The following is a 16,462-nucleotide window of genomic DNA, read 5'->3' as shown; positions in this document are numbered from 1 at the left end:
CCGAGTAGTGATGTCATTATCCCGACATTATTTCAGGAAGGCACTTCCCAGATCGGTCTCATTTCCTCCACCCACATACCTCTTCACTGTTTCTCCAGCTTATTCTCAGTCTCACTCTGAGTCTCTCTTATGCTCTTAGTGAGTCATTGCCCAGACAGAGACATCAGTTTGCTCAGTCACCATTTAATCAAATCATTCGATACTGATACTGCGGGGTCAGTGAGGGTGTTTGAAAAAGGTCTGTATGCTCGTCAACAACCTATTGTCAGACAGACGTTTGATATCCCTACAAAGATAAGAAACCAATAGTCAGATCACAGGAATATAGTGCAAATACAATATATTGGCACATCATGATTCAGGTTTCAGTTAGAAAATACAAAAGCTCAGTAAAGTTTACATATGCAGACTAAGGGAAAGGTTTTACCACAAAATACCCCTATGAAGCTTCCAATTGTGCTATTTAATCTCAACTAACTCTAATTCAATTAATTATCAAGTTTGTACATTAATGGAAAAAAATATGTGCTTTCCCCCTCATTAAGGACACCGACCTAGTTTGCATTCAAGGCTGGTAGCACAGGAAAGAATACGTCGTCAGCTCATTACATCTTCTGCTGTTATGACATGAGGAAGGACACAGGTAATAATGCCCAAACTGGAGCCATAATGGATTGCAATTACCTTCAAGTACACTGTGAGCAAGCAGCAGTTACACACAGAACAGCGCAAAACCTCACATCCATTTTCCCTTTATAATGTTGATGTTTGCTGGTAATTTATTCTATAAATTGAAAAGTACATCAAAGTGAAAAACTGCAAAGATGAAATTGAATGTTTCTCTTTGCCGACCTTCTCTGTCAGTCAAACAGTTTGGTGCCACCATGGTGGGCTTTTGTTTATATGTGCTGCTGTTGTTTTCCACGACCTTTACATACAGGCATCTACACACTGTTGACACACTCCTGCGGACTCTGCCTAAAAACTGAATGAATGGGATTAGTGGGTGAGGAAGTGAAACAACAGATTGTCTCTCCTTAGACCAAGGAAGCAAGACTGCTGAGATGCGAGTAAAGCAAACTGGGCTGAGGAAAGGATTACAAGAGATGGGGAGCACAAGTTTAAGGAAAAGAGTGGCCACCAGCATGTCAATGCAGATGGCATTGTGAAAGCCTAGGGCTCTGTGAATTCTCCTGGGGAGGGGTTGTTTGTCAGGCTGTTGGCTTTTATACTGTTTACTCCAGTGGGCAAACACTTGGTACTTGAGTGAAAACATTCCAGGCTTTCTGAAGCCCTGTGAGAGTTGCTTTAGCAGCATGGGGTCTAGCTGTCATCAAGCAGTTCTGATGCCTCAGCTGTGCAGATAACAACTTCATATTCTACCTTTAGAGAAACTGCTCCCTTAAGTCTTCTACAGCTATTAAAGGCTGAAATAATGAGAGGGAGCACAGAGAGAAAATCTGAAAATAATCCTGAATGTATTTTCATAACTCTGCTCACAGTTTTTCCTCTTTCAACCTTGTAATTTCTGGTGTCTGGGAGCCCTGCAGAACAACTAGCATTAACGTTTGGCACTCAGGTCTTCACCACAGACCACATTCTATAGAAATGTCCTTATACCCGGCATGCATGACCACCATACAATCTGTGGCAAGACATGAGTGCACGTTTTGGCTGGTCTAAGCTACCCTCAAGAAGCTCTCTACGGCCCCTGCTTCTGTTTCTTTGTTGCCATCTTCTGCCAAAACCTTCCTGGACACGACTTTACAGTCTCGTTGCTTGTATCATTACGCAGTGGGTCGATGTGTCGTGATTGGATAAGGGCAGCTCGGGCAGGCCTCCATTGGACTCTTAAAGCTGTAACATGGTAACTCAAACCACAGATAGAGGGAGGGCCAATGGCATCTACCAGCTAAAAATGCAGTCTGCCAAGCCTGACGTAATACAGCAGCCAGAGGAATGGGGGGCCTAAGTAATTGGCTGCATTAAATGTGGACCCACAGCCCCTTAACAGAATGGTGTGTGTGTGTGTGTGTGTGTGTGTGCGTGCGTGCGCATGTGTACAGCTTGAATGACATGAGGAGGGGAAAGGGAATGGGAAAACCATGTTTTATGACCTCTGCAGGATGTGAAAGATGATACAGAGTATGTGTGAGGAGGTGTGGGTATTAGTCTAGGGGAGGGTGGTCTTCTTATGCATGCACTAACTATATTAGCTCCCTGTGTTATGCGCGTGTTCATGATTTAACAAGCAAAATTAATTCATAAATTGTGCCCAACCGACTTCTTTCCCTATTCGCCACCCTTACTGCCGCAGCTTTCAACCAAGACCACTTCCTCTGCTTTGTGCACCAGATACCACAACCAGAATTACTGGTTTAAAAAAAAGAAAAGAAAAGAAATAAGAGGATGGGTTAATAATGCCATTGTTTTAGGAGGCATTTAGCAAAAAAGACAACAGACAGACAATGCTAAAATTGTACTCTAAAGGGCTTGAACTGCCACTCCCTTCTACATCCTGCCTCTTCATCCATTTTCTTTTAGTCAGCATCGGTGCAGTTTATATTAAGTGACTGTGTGTAGAGGGCCCGTCTGTGAGGGGGAGAGGACGGGACAACAGAGAAAAGCATGAGAAAAAGGGAATGAGAGAAAGGTCATGGAAAGGAGGAGTGGAGGAGGATGAGCAGAGGATGGGGAGGAGCTCTGTCTAGGGACACAATGTGAGAGGACAAGTAATAGGAAGCATCAGGAAGAGGAATTTCAAAATGAAGGTCTATCGGTGAAAACACTAAATATACAGAAACATCTTCGATTGTCCTCATGCCTCCAAAAACCAAAACATTCATGTTTGCATCTGTTGCAGAACAATGTCATAAGCTCATAAATAAATCTTATCTGATCAATGGAAATCAATTCTCACTTAGAATAATGCTTCTATATTTCTAAAATGTACAGAATGATGACAAAACAACCACCAGTTCTGCGATCATGTGACCATGTTTTCAGCTAACAGTTATATTTATTTTCTGAATTAATCAGCTAGCCTTTAAAATGTCACAAAGTGTCTCTCTCGGTTTCTTGAAGCTCAACCTGAAATGATGAAACTGCCAGTTTTCTTCCATTAACAAACCAATTTACCAACAAATAAGACTGAAAAGAGCAGGAAAGGCCCACAAAGGATGGAATTTTAAAAACCTAAATGATCTGAAAATAGCTGATTATTTTTCTATTGATCACTAGATGAACAACCAATTAACTAATTGTTGCAGCTCTACAGTAGATGGGACACCAACAACAACAACAAAAAAACCACACAAGTCATTCTTAGATGTGGTCTCTGTGGACTCAGTGACTCATGCCCTCTCTTTATTGGGTTTCAACCAGCACAGTGACAGTCAGCTGTTGCCTAAAGCAAAATCCAGGCTCATTTCTAGCTTCACTGATGGAGATGATTTAAGAGAAGACATGCTTACAGCTCTAGACTATTTCTTGTGTTAGCAAAGAACAAAATGATTGTGGCTATCACAACAAATCTGTTAGCTGTCAGTGATATCCAAAGCCACACAGTGCAAGATTGTATCTTTTTTTTTTAAGCTGCTGATAAAAATTAGCTCGGTCATACCGTTTCCTTGGTGTCTACCGTGGTGCAGGGTGACAATTTGTTTTCATACACAACAAAGACACAGTGCAGCAGGTTCGTCAGCCTTATATCTCACACACACACCCACACTTTATCCTCCTGTACAAAGAGAAAGCCCTTCTAAATATATTCCACATCTAAAGCAGGGTGAAGGTTGGTATTGGCAAGCAAAGATACAGCCAACAACTGCAATGCACTAAAATAGAGTTACAGCCAATGGCTTTTAGGTTCTTTGTAGCTTGTGCAGTCACGCTGGATAGCATCAACATCAGATAGCCAACATGTGCACAGCAGGTTAAAAAGAGAGGTGATGACAGTATCTGTATGCAGGCCATCAGACAAAGTCACGGTGGATTGTATTTAAAGATCAAAGCGATACAATGAATTCAGCAGCTGGTGTTAAAGACAATGTATGGAGTTGTAAACAGTGTTAATCACTACACATCAGAAGACAGCCACACGATGCACATGTTCCATGTGATACACAACTAAGAAAAGTGTAAAGTTAATAAGACAAACATGCAGTGTTAATCCCTTTGCTATTCACAAAGCAACACTGTTAAAACTGCAGTGCTTTCTATTGACAGGCTAAGTTAAATTAGCTGAGATTACTTCAGCCTCTTGTTACGTAACACAGAATTCTTCCAATACCTCAAACATGCCTTTTATCAAAGGAAAGAAATATGCAATACACACAGTGCCCAAAAACCATTTAAGTGCATTCTGATGTATTTTGGAATTTATTAATCCCCCCAACACACACACACCCAGCCAAGAAGACTCCTATTTACACAACAACACTCGAAACTATACCATTACTGACGTCATCTTCATGACGGTTTCGCCACGCCTTTAAAGGTCTTTAGTCTTTTGTCTTCCCACCTACATCACATGCTACGAACTACATCTTTTCAAGCATAAACAGGCCCTCTGGGTTTTCACATTAGGCTGGTATATACTTGAACGCTTGTGTACAAGGTACAGAGGTAATCTGGTTGGATGTTTGGTCAACAGCCTTTCATTCAACCAAAATCGCTAGACAATAACAAGTTTTACTTTAAAAAGGAGGAAAATGACCACAACAGTGGCCTTTAAGAACTGGTCTGTAATCACAGAAGGAAAAAGATCTACCCTGCATTTTCATGGCTGCTAGCTTTATTAAGGTTTACATTTACTGAACTCTTTTTTTATTGTTGGCTTAAAGTTTAACTGGCAGTGACACTGTCTAAAAGAACAGTACAGTAACTTGTCTCTGTTAACATGTTTTACCAGTGTTGGTGCAGAACACTTTGGACTTTCCATCTATCCATGGAAACTTACCCCACTTAGGGTCGTGGGTGTGAACACATCACAGTAATAATACTTTTATAATGAAACAGCCACAGATTCATGAGCCCCAGCATTTGTCAGCAGCAGCTACAACCAGACCAAGCTGGTCTCTCCTGCAAACAGGAAACTGTCTGTTGTTATGATTTCAGTTAAAAATAACAAGTTCAAATAAGATTTCAGATACGATTTCAGCCAAGATCGTTTTTTTGCTTCAGTTAACCTTTGATTATATATAGACATGAATAGCACACCCAAGTAGTTACTCCTATTGTACTTCTTTGAAGTACACTGCCTGCAGCGCGTGTGAACCATTACACAATCTATAGAAAAGACCCCAGAGTCGCATATAATTGGCAGGCATCACGGTCAGGTCTACTGATGGGAAGGATGGTGGTTCAATACCTGGCTTCTCCAACCTTCAAGTTGAACAATCCTTGGGCGATATTGAGCCACGAGTTGCCTCCAATGAAATAAAAGTGTGTGAATGTTAAGCAGCAATTATACTATCTGTGTCTGTAATCTTTAGGATCGACTCGGGTCCCAGAGACGTAAATTTTGTCATCAGACAGTCCTTGCGGATGTCTGTGTGCCTGCCTGTTTTCTGTGACCACACCAACTCGTCCATGTAGAATTTACATTAGAATACTACGCATGTGCCCCAGGCAGTAGTCTTCGAGCGTACATCAAAGACATATAACGCCTAGATTAGACTCCACTGCAGATGCAACAACAACGATCAAGTAGTCATTGCTGTTATACTTGTTTAACGTGCGCTTGAGGTCCTCCACCTGGTGAGAATGCGTAGTTGGAGCATTGTAATGTAAATTTTCTGCGAACGAGTCATGGTCACATAAAAGTCTGCATAGACCCCAGCTCGTTGATGTCAAAATTTACGCCACTGGGAACAAAGTGGACCCTAGCAGACTCCCGGATTTGGAAAGTATAATTCCTTCTTACCCAAATGGCTACTCGTCTGTCGTGTATCTAGATGTCTATCACTGCAATGCGGTAAAACCTAGGCTTTAGGTTAAAAGTGCTTAGGCATATAGGAAAAAAGCACTTGCATGAATGTGTATGTGTAAATGGGTGAATTTCACTTAGAAAAGTGCCACGTAAGTAGCCCATTTAATATTACCACTCGTGCTCACTGCCTAATGATGAAATTTAGGTCACTCAGAAACCAAGCAGACCCTCGTGCACTCACTGACACATGAAGTGAAATCAAGGCCTTACAGCTTTACATCCCAGTCTCATCTCAGCAACTTACAACTCTGCAGGACAAGACAATATGGAGGCCTACATGTAAGATGGTAGTGTAAGAGCTGCTGAACTTGGCTTTTATAACATTGAATGAGATATCCTAACAAGAAATTTAGGAGCATCCAAACTGATAGGAGTAAAAAGGGTGTAACAGCGCTGGCTTTGATACATTAGGAAAGGCCGGAGGGCTATTAAAGGAAAACTCCTTAGAGACAGATAGTTTGTATCCATTTGTGTCATAATCCAAACACAGCAAAACAGTGAGGGTACTACTCCTCCACCCTAACACAGCTTTATGCAATTAAGTGTTCAGGGACCCGGTGGAATAATGACATTACAAAATAACTCTGGGACTAAGATCAATGGAACAGATACACAATACTCATTTGTCCTCCATGTATGAAACCTACCAGACGTGCCTTCAGGACTGTGATAAGCTGGCCCGCTGATGCCCCTGTGATTTGGATGGCAAAAAACTATATTGCAACATCCTGAGAAATTCTCAGGAGAACAAACATACCAAAGTGAAAGTTCTAAATACTGGAGGCAGCTAAGAAACTCTTATTTCAAATGATTTGATCACTGAAACAAAACTTTTCTCTATGAATGGGAGAGCAGAGGGGAAAAAAGAGGTGGGGACAGCTTTAAAATGAATGAATGTGGGCTGAGAAGCAGAACAAAAACTCCAGATCAGTTTACTCCATTGACACACAGGTGTGTGTGGTGTTACAACAACAATGTGGAGCGCTAACATTTCCTTCCACTGGATCCTTTGTGCTGTTTGTACTACAGAAAGGTCGAGGAGGGGAGAAAAAAAAAAAAAAAAAACTGGCATCAGTGTTGCAGAGGAGCCAATAATGTTTTGTTCCGGTGCATGTTTCAGATGCCAAACATAATTAATTAAATCATCCATAACAAACAGCAGTCCTTTCATACAAGTGCTTACAGAGAGAAGGCAATGGAAAACAATGATATTAAAATCCAACTGGATAATGGTGCACTTTTCAAATCTACATTTGTAAAGGGGAGCAGATTACCAGCCATTTTCAGTGGGTAAATCATAATCTTGATAGCATTAAAAGAATCATTATTAAATTAATCCACTAATAGCTCAAGCTCTGAACCTAGCACTCATGAGATTCTGGTTGCATCAACTTCACCTGTATACTCAGCAGAATATTAAAAGGAAAAAAGAAAAAAAGAAGTAGCTCAGCAGACCTAATTGGGCTGCCAAACACTTCTATATATGGCCAACACAGAGTATGTATAGAATTATACTGACCAATGGCCAGCATATGATCACATCTGCAAGTCTAAGTACAGAGCAACACAATCACAGCATCTTACTGGTGAAACAGGAAAGCTCTGGCCTGGGCAGGACCACCACTTAGGATAACTACTTCCTGCCAGAGAGATTAGACAGTAAGATGAACACACAGCCTGCCAGGCCATTTCTCACTTCATGAGGGCAGACCTTTCGAAAGGCTCCACAGCCACAATCAATGAGTCTCATTAAGTATAGCAATTTGTTTAAACTGTGTGTCGGGTCACAATGATAGAAAACAGAACACAGGTGGTTATAACCACCTATCAGTGTTGTCCTTTGTGTACTGTAATAAAAGTAAAAGATGTGAGAGATATGTTCGCTGTCCTCGGGAAAGCTATAACTGATATTGCAGACCCATCTCTCTCTCCTCAGCCCAAGGCGAGAATGCAAGGCACACAGGCAGGAGAAGGTGTATTTAAAAAAGAAAAACCATAGCGGAAGGTCAACATCCTGTGCTAAACGGCAGCTGTTTCCCAATGAAACCTGGACACCACAGTCTTAAACCAGGGCCTTCTGGTCACCACAACCTGCAGCAGCGGCAAGATCAGTTTTATTAAAGACACCAAAGTTAAATAGCTGAGCAAGTAACGTATTATCTTGAAAACCAAATTTGCTCAATGCAAACATTACAGTCACTTGCAAATCATTCCTAATTCAACACTTAACAAAAAAAGAATATGGTGATCATCACAAATGCATTGAGGACATGCAGCAAAGGTTTTCTGTGGTGGGTTTGTGGTGAGGGATCCAAAAACTGCAGGTCACTCACTGGAAACAATCACATTAACTATCAGAAATACACAAGCTCTATTTTTGTAACACTTAACAGTCAGTGTAAATGAACAAACCTGAGTCAGAAACCACAAGAAAATAAGCACAGTGTACCTCCGTGTTTGCTATTGATTATTAAGCCTTGCTACGCCGGAGAAGTGGATGGTTTCGAATATTCAGACACAATAATCAAAATATATTTGAAAAAAGTGGAACAGAGAAAAGAGGGTGAAGTCAGAGCGAAACATGGAGAAAGGAAAAGACGGAAACAGAGCAGTAGGTGGTTGAAGCAGGCAGCAAAGACTCCAGCAATGACGGCAGCGACCAGAGCAGCATGCCAAAACTTTGGAGTCATTTCCTGCTTCGTCGAAGACTTTTATGGAATTTTAGCAGCGTAGCTAACGTCACAATGAGGACAGACAGCAACAGGAGAGACAGGCCTTCTTTACTCTATACAACTTCCTCTCCCTCGCTTTCTACTCTAATTTCTTCTTCTTTGCAGGAAAAAAAAAATAGCTTCATCATAATATTTTTTTATTTTTTTTTTTGAAAAGGTACTTTATTATGAGACCACTTCACACATAATCTATTCATATTAAAAGCCTGTACATGCACATGACCATTCACTAGGTATACTGGGTGTATGCCAGTGTAAATAAAAAACAGAAGGTTGGTTGCTTGTAGAAAATACTGGCAAAAAAGTAAAACCAGAGACTGTCTAACACGGAAAGCAGAAAACACAGTGGTTCCTGACAAACAAACTGCAACATTCAGTGACATATTAGTAAGGAATACCCAATAAACACACAAAAATAGAGGTTTGTCAGCCTCACTGCACTGGTTGGCTTAGTTTTTTGTCATTGATAAGAACCAATCAGAAAGATAATGTTGGTCTCTGTCTGTGTCAGTGTTTACAAAAATCCCATTGCCCATTGACACTAAAACGCAATCCCACAACTTTCAGACTAGAACGGGGTCAGCAGCATTTTAAGGGGTGTTTAGGGGTCAGAAAATGCCAGAGCAGTGTAGATACTAGCCAAAAGGCTTGACAAAGAGCAGGTGTGCTTAAAACATTTACAACCCTTGAGATGCAATAAACAGGTAAAATTGTTGGTCTGCAGCATGCAAGCTATTGATTTTTTCATGCGTTGACCCATTCTTGATCCATTTTTGGACTTGTTTGTATATTTTGCCATCCACTAAAGTGCCTGCAAAAACCTTTGCAACCTTTATGTATATGTTTGCAGTATAAGCTACTCATTCTGAGACTTCATTTGTCATCTGTCTCTATAGAAATCAGGAATTCATTGTCTTTACTAAATGGCTTCTTCACTGTAAGTATGGACACAAAATACCTTTGCCACTTCTGATAAAACATTAATCGATTATGCACTTTACCCCAGTTTACCCAAACTAAAAGCTGCACAACTTCCTAATGTTGTTTGTACAATACTTGTTTTGCCTCCTAAATGGCGCAGAATTGCCTTTTAGAGAGGAGTGCAGCACTTTTAGAAAACATCAACAAAGTCAGAGAAAGCGCCAATGATTGAGCACAATGGCAGGATGAAAGGATTATAAGAGGAAGGGACGAGGGGTTGGTTAATCAGCTGGCTTTAAATACTGCTCTCCTGGAGTTTTGCAGGGAAATGGAAGCAGTGTCTGCTGCTGTGATCAATAGTGGAGTGCCTTCCTGGCATTTGTCTATTTAATCCATTATCGAAGGCCATCTGAGCCTGCACTGTGGATGGGAGACCTGCAGCACAGAGGAAGGGTTGAATGATGAAAGCAGGATGCATGCGGTTGACACACACCCACCAACCCACACAACCATACTCGCATGGACAAATACTACTAATAGGAACAAATGTATAGCCTGTTGTTCTTTGCATAACAGGCAGACAACACACACAAACACGCTCATAAAACTATTATACGTACTGTGTGTGCAAATATACCCTATCACAGATATTAACAAATGGTGCTGACAGCAAACAAAACAGTGCTGTCATCATTGTGGAAAGCAGCTGAAAAAACAGCTGAGTCCAAAGGTGGTTCCTTCATTTTAAAACGCAAAAGACCAAAATACAAAAAGAGGAGGGAGTGTAGCGCTTTTTTCAATGTGAGACAGAGGCCTTGATTGCTAACACTTTTACACCTGTGTCCTTTCTCAAAGCACCATGTGAGAAATGCTATCTATGTATAACCACTACGACCAAGCCACCAGCAAATCCAACAGCGAGTACCCGACGACACTTGAAGGGTGTTTAGTGTGCAGCACTCTCACTACCGAGAGCTGCGAGATATGGAAACAGGTTACTGAAAACATCTTGCTTTTCCTTTCCCCCAAACTCAGAATGTAATTTGAAAAAACAATTCATATTGTACACCAACACAGTAACAAAACGTCAACTAAGATAAGAAGTGCGTGTTCAAAGCAGCCAAAATTCTGTGTGACAATAATAGTGCATGCTGTCCTGCTAAGTGCAGTCATGTGGATAACTTATACTGTCTATTGGTTAATGATTACAGTGGAAAACAAACTCATGTTTAGGGATAGAAGAAAGTCCCAACAGTCTCCATAAACATGTTAGAAAGCACAAAAACATCAAACCATCAGAAAGCAATTTAATGCCACTACACAAGCTCTGCTCTACCTTGAAGTATACTTGAGTAAGCCAAATTACCTGCAGAAAGGTTGCTTGCAACATGACAGTATGGAAAAGATTCCAATATATTTTATGAATGTAAACAAGGCTGGAGCTACAGCACCTTTTTATTGTTTGATGGGATGTGACAAAGGCACAAACAAATATGTGAACCCACGTCCTCCTATTTTACAGCCAACATTAAGCTTAACAAATCAAAAGTATTTTCAGTTGTGGACGTGAAGACCTCAAGTCACTGGATTCCTTAGGAGATTAGAAGAATAAAAGAATAAGTCATCAATGACAACATCCTTACGAACAGGAAAACAGAAATTAGAGATGGTGAAAACAAAAGATAGACAATCAGCCTTGATGCTGCCTCCGATACATGATGATTTAACTGTAATAAAACTGGTCTAACCTAAAACACCTTTTATGTTACGATATAAACCTATCATATCCCATGTATGAAACGTAATGACGCACAAACACCAACAAATGTTTGATGTGCTTTCCGTATACTACATGGCCAAGAAGGTGAAGAAAAGTTAACTCAGAGAAAGCGACACAGCCATGCCTTGAGTCGAGTCGGAGCAGAAAGACCAATGAATTCATCTCGTCCCACGCTCGTCAGCAACACTTCCCTCTCCTAGCAGAGATGCCACTCCGCACAGTCGACCACAGCAAACAAAGACCTCAATTATGTGGAGCTCTAACAGGAGAGCTAAAAACAGTACCATGGGCAGGGAATAAAACCTTGGAGCGCTGCAGGAATTCTGAGCATTCAAGCGCCGTCAACACACAACAAACTGTCGCTCCCAAATGGCACTGCAACCACCACCACCGCTACTGACCTTTCTGCAGACTGCATGAAACAGGGCTGTGTTCAAGTGGCTGGAACAGAAGACTCTTATGCTTACTTTCACCCAAACTTGTCAAGTGCATAACTGCAGCTACACAACAGTGCATGAAAGAGTGGGGGGAGGGAAACAGTGTATGGTTCATTTTATACCTTGGGTTACTGACCCATATATGCTGCAGGGTAACAAAGAGCAACATTAAGCCCCGTTTGAGCTGGTTGCAAGCAACTTTTATTCTCATTAAGCAATTTGCACAGGCAAACCAACAGGCTGCCCTTTATTTTCAAAAAACAATAGCAAACTGTGTCCAGACTCTAAACTGATCCCCTTCCTCTGACTTTCCTTCTGATTCCTAAATCCATACTTTTAAGCTGTACACAGTTTTAGACTTTGCTCATATAGAGTTTCTGCTTTCACAAGAAGAGCTGTGTTTCTGTGTGGACGCTCACATCTAATTTGAAGAGAAGTAGTATTTACTGCCCAGCAAACATGAACAGATAACACAAATCAGCCACATGTCAGAAATTCACCAGTGGCAGGATGACACAAGGAAAGGTTTATTACAATAGGAATACATCTAATTATGTATCTGCTTATTGACTGTGGATTGCTTTCTTGTGTTAAGACCACGCTGTGCCTGTTTATTACACTTTAGATTAGCTGATTAAAATAGTCACAACCACTCCAGCAAGCAGCACACTCGCATACCTAACTTCTCCACCAGTTTGAGCATGACTCCACCGATGTGGATTTCCCCAGTGACCCTCAGCGACACGTCCCTGTAGAGGTCGGTGACATGAATCTTCAACTCCCACGTCCCGTCGGCATAGCAGCCATCGGGCATCCGGATCCCATCCAGCGCCATCCTGCCAAACAGAGCCAAAGTTTGAGGGACTGAAAGAGAGAGGGGGGCAAAGGTCTTATCTAACCTTTGTCACGCTGATGTGAAGAGAAGATTTTGGCCACTGTAAGTAAATGCATGTGTTGCAACCCCCAATGCATGCTTTCAAGACCTTGAGCCTGTTAGATGCTTCAACCAGAAGGCTGATTTCCTTAACATGGGTACATTTACTTTAGCAGTTTACTAAAAACATGTTACTTGCTCAGTTCTTGAAAGCACAAACCTCCTGTGCTTTCAATTATGACATTATCATGTCATTAGGGTGAACAACACAGGCATTTACAAGGGACAGGGGGTATTTTGAGATACAATTGGTGCCCATTGTGGGGAAATCCAGGATACAGTGTTTCCAGTGGAGTGTGCAAGGTCACTGTGGGAAGTGTTACCTTCTGTGATTAAAGACTTTACCGATTGCCACAAACATCTGAATGTTGGTATAATAGTTAACCCCCATTCAGCCACTTTTTAATTACTTCTTGAAAACACTTCCACGCTTATGGCAAAGCTGTAGTTCTGACAGTTGTGGTGAACATTTGACCCTTGGAGAATGATTAAGTGAAGCAGGACGGAATTAACCGTTTTTCCATCGCGCCACATCTCTCGCTGGGAAGAAGACGAGCTCTGCTGTTGGAGGACCGCCAAAAAGTTACAGTATAGCCAATTTGTCATTCCTTGATCGGAGAGTGTCCGACAGATCAAAACAGCCGTCCAATCAATAAAAAAACAGAACAAAGGCTATAGTCCCGAGGCTACAAGTTAACCAGAGACCTTTGGCAGCGGTTATTTCCACAAAAGTGCCGGTTCACCTGTTAAAAATAACGGTAAAAGCAGCCTTACAAATAGGCAGAGAGAGGGGGGAAATTATGTAAGCAGAGCTCGTACAACAAACTACCCGGCCCCGTGTTGCACATTCACCGAGTCGGTCCGTAAAGCGGTAAGCTCAGAAGAAAGTGTCTCTAAAAGCAGACAAGCCTCTTAAATTAGCCGGAAAAGTTATTAATATTGAACGTTTTATTGAACGCAGCACAGGCTGTAGGAGGAAAAAGAAAAAGGCTTTGTTTTTATGTATTTCACAGCAGAGAACGGGCACAGCTTTGAGGTCAGCATTTAACTCTGAACACTCACCTTCACAAAGACGAAAAAACGCTGAAGCAGTCGTCTACACGGTACAGAATAAGTCCCCCGTCCTTAAATCATGTAGAAAGTCTGTAAAAGGAATAAAAAAAGAAGAAAGAAATCCCCGAAGAACTCGCTGAAGAAGTGAAGTATCCCAAACTGTTTTCCCGCAGGCTTCGGCTTAATGGAGTCCAGCCTTCCCCTTTCCTCCCTCCCTCTCTTTCCAGCAGTATAACGTCACCGTCACTTCTCCAATCCCACTTTTCCTTTCATACTGGGAGCTTTTCTGGTCGCGTACTGGTCCTTTGTCGCCTCTCACACACGTAACACTCGAAGCTTTCAAATGATTTGTGTGCCTCTGTGTGTGAGAGAGAGTCGCCTCCCTCCCGATACTTTATGCGACGTTGTAGAAATGATAATTGGCGTGACATTTAACTATTACTTAATTAAAATGCAATAAAACAGGGCATTAAAAAAGGTAAAAATAATAGTATCAAAATGAACTCAAAAGTAAAAGTGCGGTGCTGATAGATATACCAGTACTGTATACATATATATAGTACAGTATTTTAATATTTTTAGTAAATCCATGATGGAAGAAAATCGTGTGTCTATGTGATTTTCATTATGTATTTCTGCCTACTCTAAATATCTACAGATTGGAGCTTTAAGCAACAGGAATAAAAAAAAAAAGTACTTCTACAAATATATCATCTTCCTTATTCTAGATCTTAAATGCAGCATATGAGACATAAAATCCAACATAATGGCTCAGGTTTTAAAAAGCTGTCTGACAAATCCATACATTTATTTGACAATCACGCCATCTAAAAATATAAGTCATGTGTGAATGTGAGCTATATGTGCAAGCTGTTTTATTACAGCTTTGCTTTCTGGAATAAGAAATTCATCCATTTCTGGTAGTGTTATTAGACATGCAGTTAACTTCTCAAGCTACCTTTTATGGCAATAGTGCTGCTGAGCCTTGCATCAGCATCCAGGGATCTTTGGTTATTTAGTTATGGGAGTAAGTGGACAGAATAACAGGGAATTTTGGTTTCACCACTTTTCCAATGTGTTTTTCCAAAATCCCACTTTACTGATAGCCATAAATACTGTTATTTTCTTTAAGTGAACACTATTTCAGCCAGTCGATTAATATAAAGTGTGGAAATTAGCCAAGCAATGCGGATCACTCTGTTCTTTGCTGACATTGAAACATTTGGCTGTAAAATTTGAGCCTGTGAAGAAAACTTCCTCACAAACATTTATTTTTATCTAATAGAAAATAATATACCAGAGCATAACGTGTAAAACTCCAGACAAGAAATCTAAAAAAGAAGAAATAGTTCAGTAGTGAATAAATAACCTTAATTAGATTATCCAATTCCACATCACATATTATCTTTTGTAAACTATATTTAACTGTCTCTAAACCACTAATTACACTGTATTAGAAACTAATTGAATTACAGAAGCATCACATGTTGAGTGCTGATAAATCATCAGTAACTGCAGAGAAAAGGGAACACTGGAAGCTTTTACACATGCTTTCTGTGAGGTGATCAAATGAAAACTTTGTGGGGGGGAATCAGAAAGCCAGCCATCTCCTTTCTCTACAGAGCAGCAGAACAATACTCGCTCTCCAAGTGAGATGCAGTAAAGAGCCATGAATCATCAGTGTTTCTGGCTCTGTCTTCTGATGAACTCACTGAGCTCCAATCCTCCAGCTCAGGAATCTGGGCCTTCAGACTACGGTCGGCATCAAAGCGATTTATAACCGCTCTCCTTGCAGCTCCGACCCCCTCGTCAGTGTCTGGCAGTCGACCCATTGCCTTTTATAGGCTGTGTTTTAATTGCAGAGTAAACATTTGAGTCAGCCAGATGCAGAGCAGGAGAGTCAGATGGAGAGCTGGCTTGGCTGCTGGTGATGTGGATGAGGACAGAGGAGGTATAGTGGAGGAAGTAGAGCAGTGAAGGAGGTAAGGGTAGGAGGTAGCGGGGTGCTCAGGGATTCACATTTATTGGGTTTTTTTGGCATTTGTGGTTGTAGATGGCTGTAGAACATTCCATTTTTCCTTAAGGGCATATAAGCGAACACAACAGAGCAGTCATGAATATATTTAAGCACATTAATACTGCCAAAAATAGCTCAACTAGGTAAGAGCAATAGATGGAAATGACTTAAGAGGAAGGGCACTGGACAGCTGGTCACTGTGGTCCTGTGTTTTTGAGTATTATCATTAGATGACCAATGACTGACCTCTTGTGGTCAAACACAGAACAACAGGGCCTTTTGTGAGTCACCTCTGATCTAACTGGTCCCATCTGTGAGCCTCGCCTTTACAGATGTTGCTAAACTGCATTAAACTCGCCCCCAGTGGAAGGCACAACAGCTTTAATACAATGCAGGCTATTCACAATCTATAAGTCGGCTTTGTTGTTCACTTCAGGGGGCGCCTCGGAAAGAATCTGGTCTGAGTTTCAGATGAACAAACGCTTCTTTTGTCCTCAGTCAGGAAGTGAGAAATGAAAGCATCGTCCTCCTCCACAAAAAAGTTTCAAATCTCAATATTTTCCTCTGATTATTAAAAGTAAAAAAAGAAAGAAAAA

General features: G+C 41.1%; 1 protein-coding gene across 4 annotated transcripts in view; it reads right to left on the bottom strand.

Annotated features, from left to right (window-relative positions):
• The window catches only part of fermt2 (FERM domain containing kindlin 2), a 37,885-nt gene extending 23,706 nt beyond the window's left edge, over positions 1–14,179 (bottom strand). Inside the window, exons 1-2 of one of the 4 annotated variants that reach the window (XM_085143427.1) lie at positions 13,859–14,179; positions 12,541–12,698 (exon numbers count right to left, since the gene is read on the bottom strand). In XM_085143427.1, coding sequence (XP_084999553.1) covers positions 12,541–12,697 — 157 coding nt within the window. In that variant the 5' untranslated portion in view covers position 12,698; positions 13,859–14,179. The remainder of the gene's footprint in view (positions 1–12,540; positions 12,699–13,858) is intronic. The other 3 variants (XM_085143428.1, XM_085143429.1, XM_085143430.1) reach the window with 3 other exon arrangements.
• Positions 14,180–16,462: the final 2,283 nt, after the last annotated feature.

This window comes from Neolamprologus multifasciatus, chromosome 19 (genome assembly GCF_963576455.1).
Source record: "Neolamprologus multifasciatus chromosome 19, fNeoMul1.2, whole genome shotgun sequence".
Classification (NCBI taxonomy): Eukaryota; Metazoa; Chordata; class Actinopteri; order Cichliformes; family Cichlidae; genus Neolamprologus; species Neolamprologus multifasciatus.
This window is presented reverse-complemented; position numbering and strand designations above follow the sequence as displayed.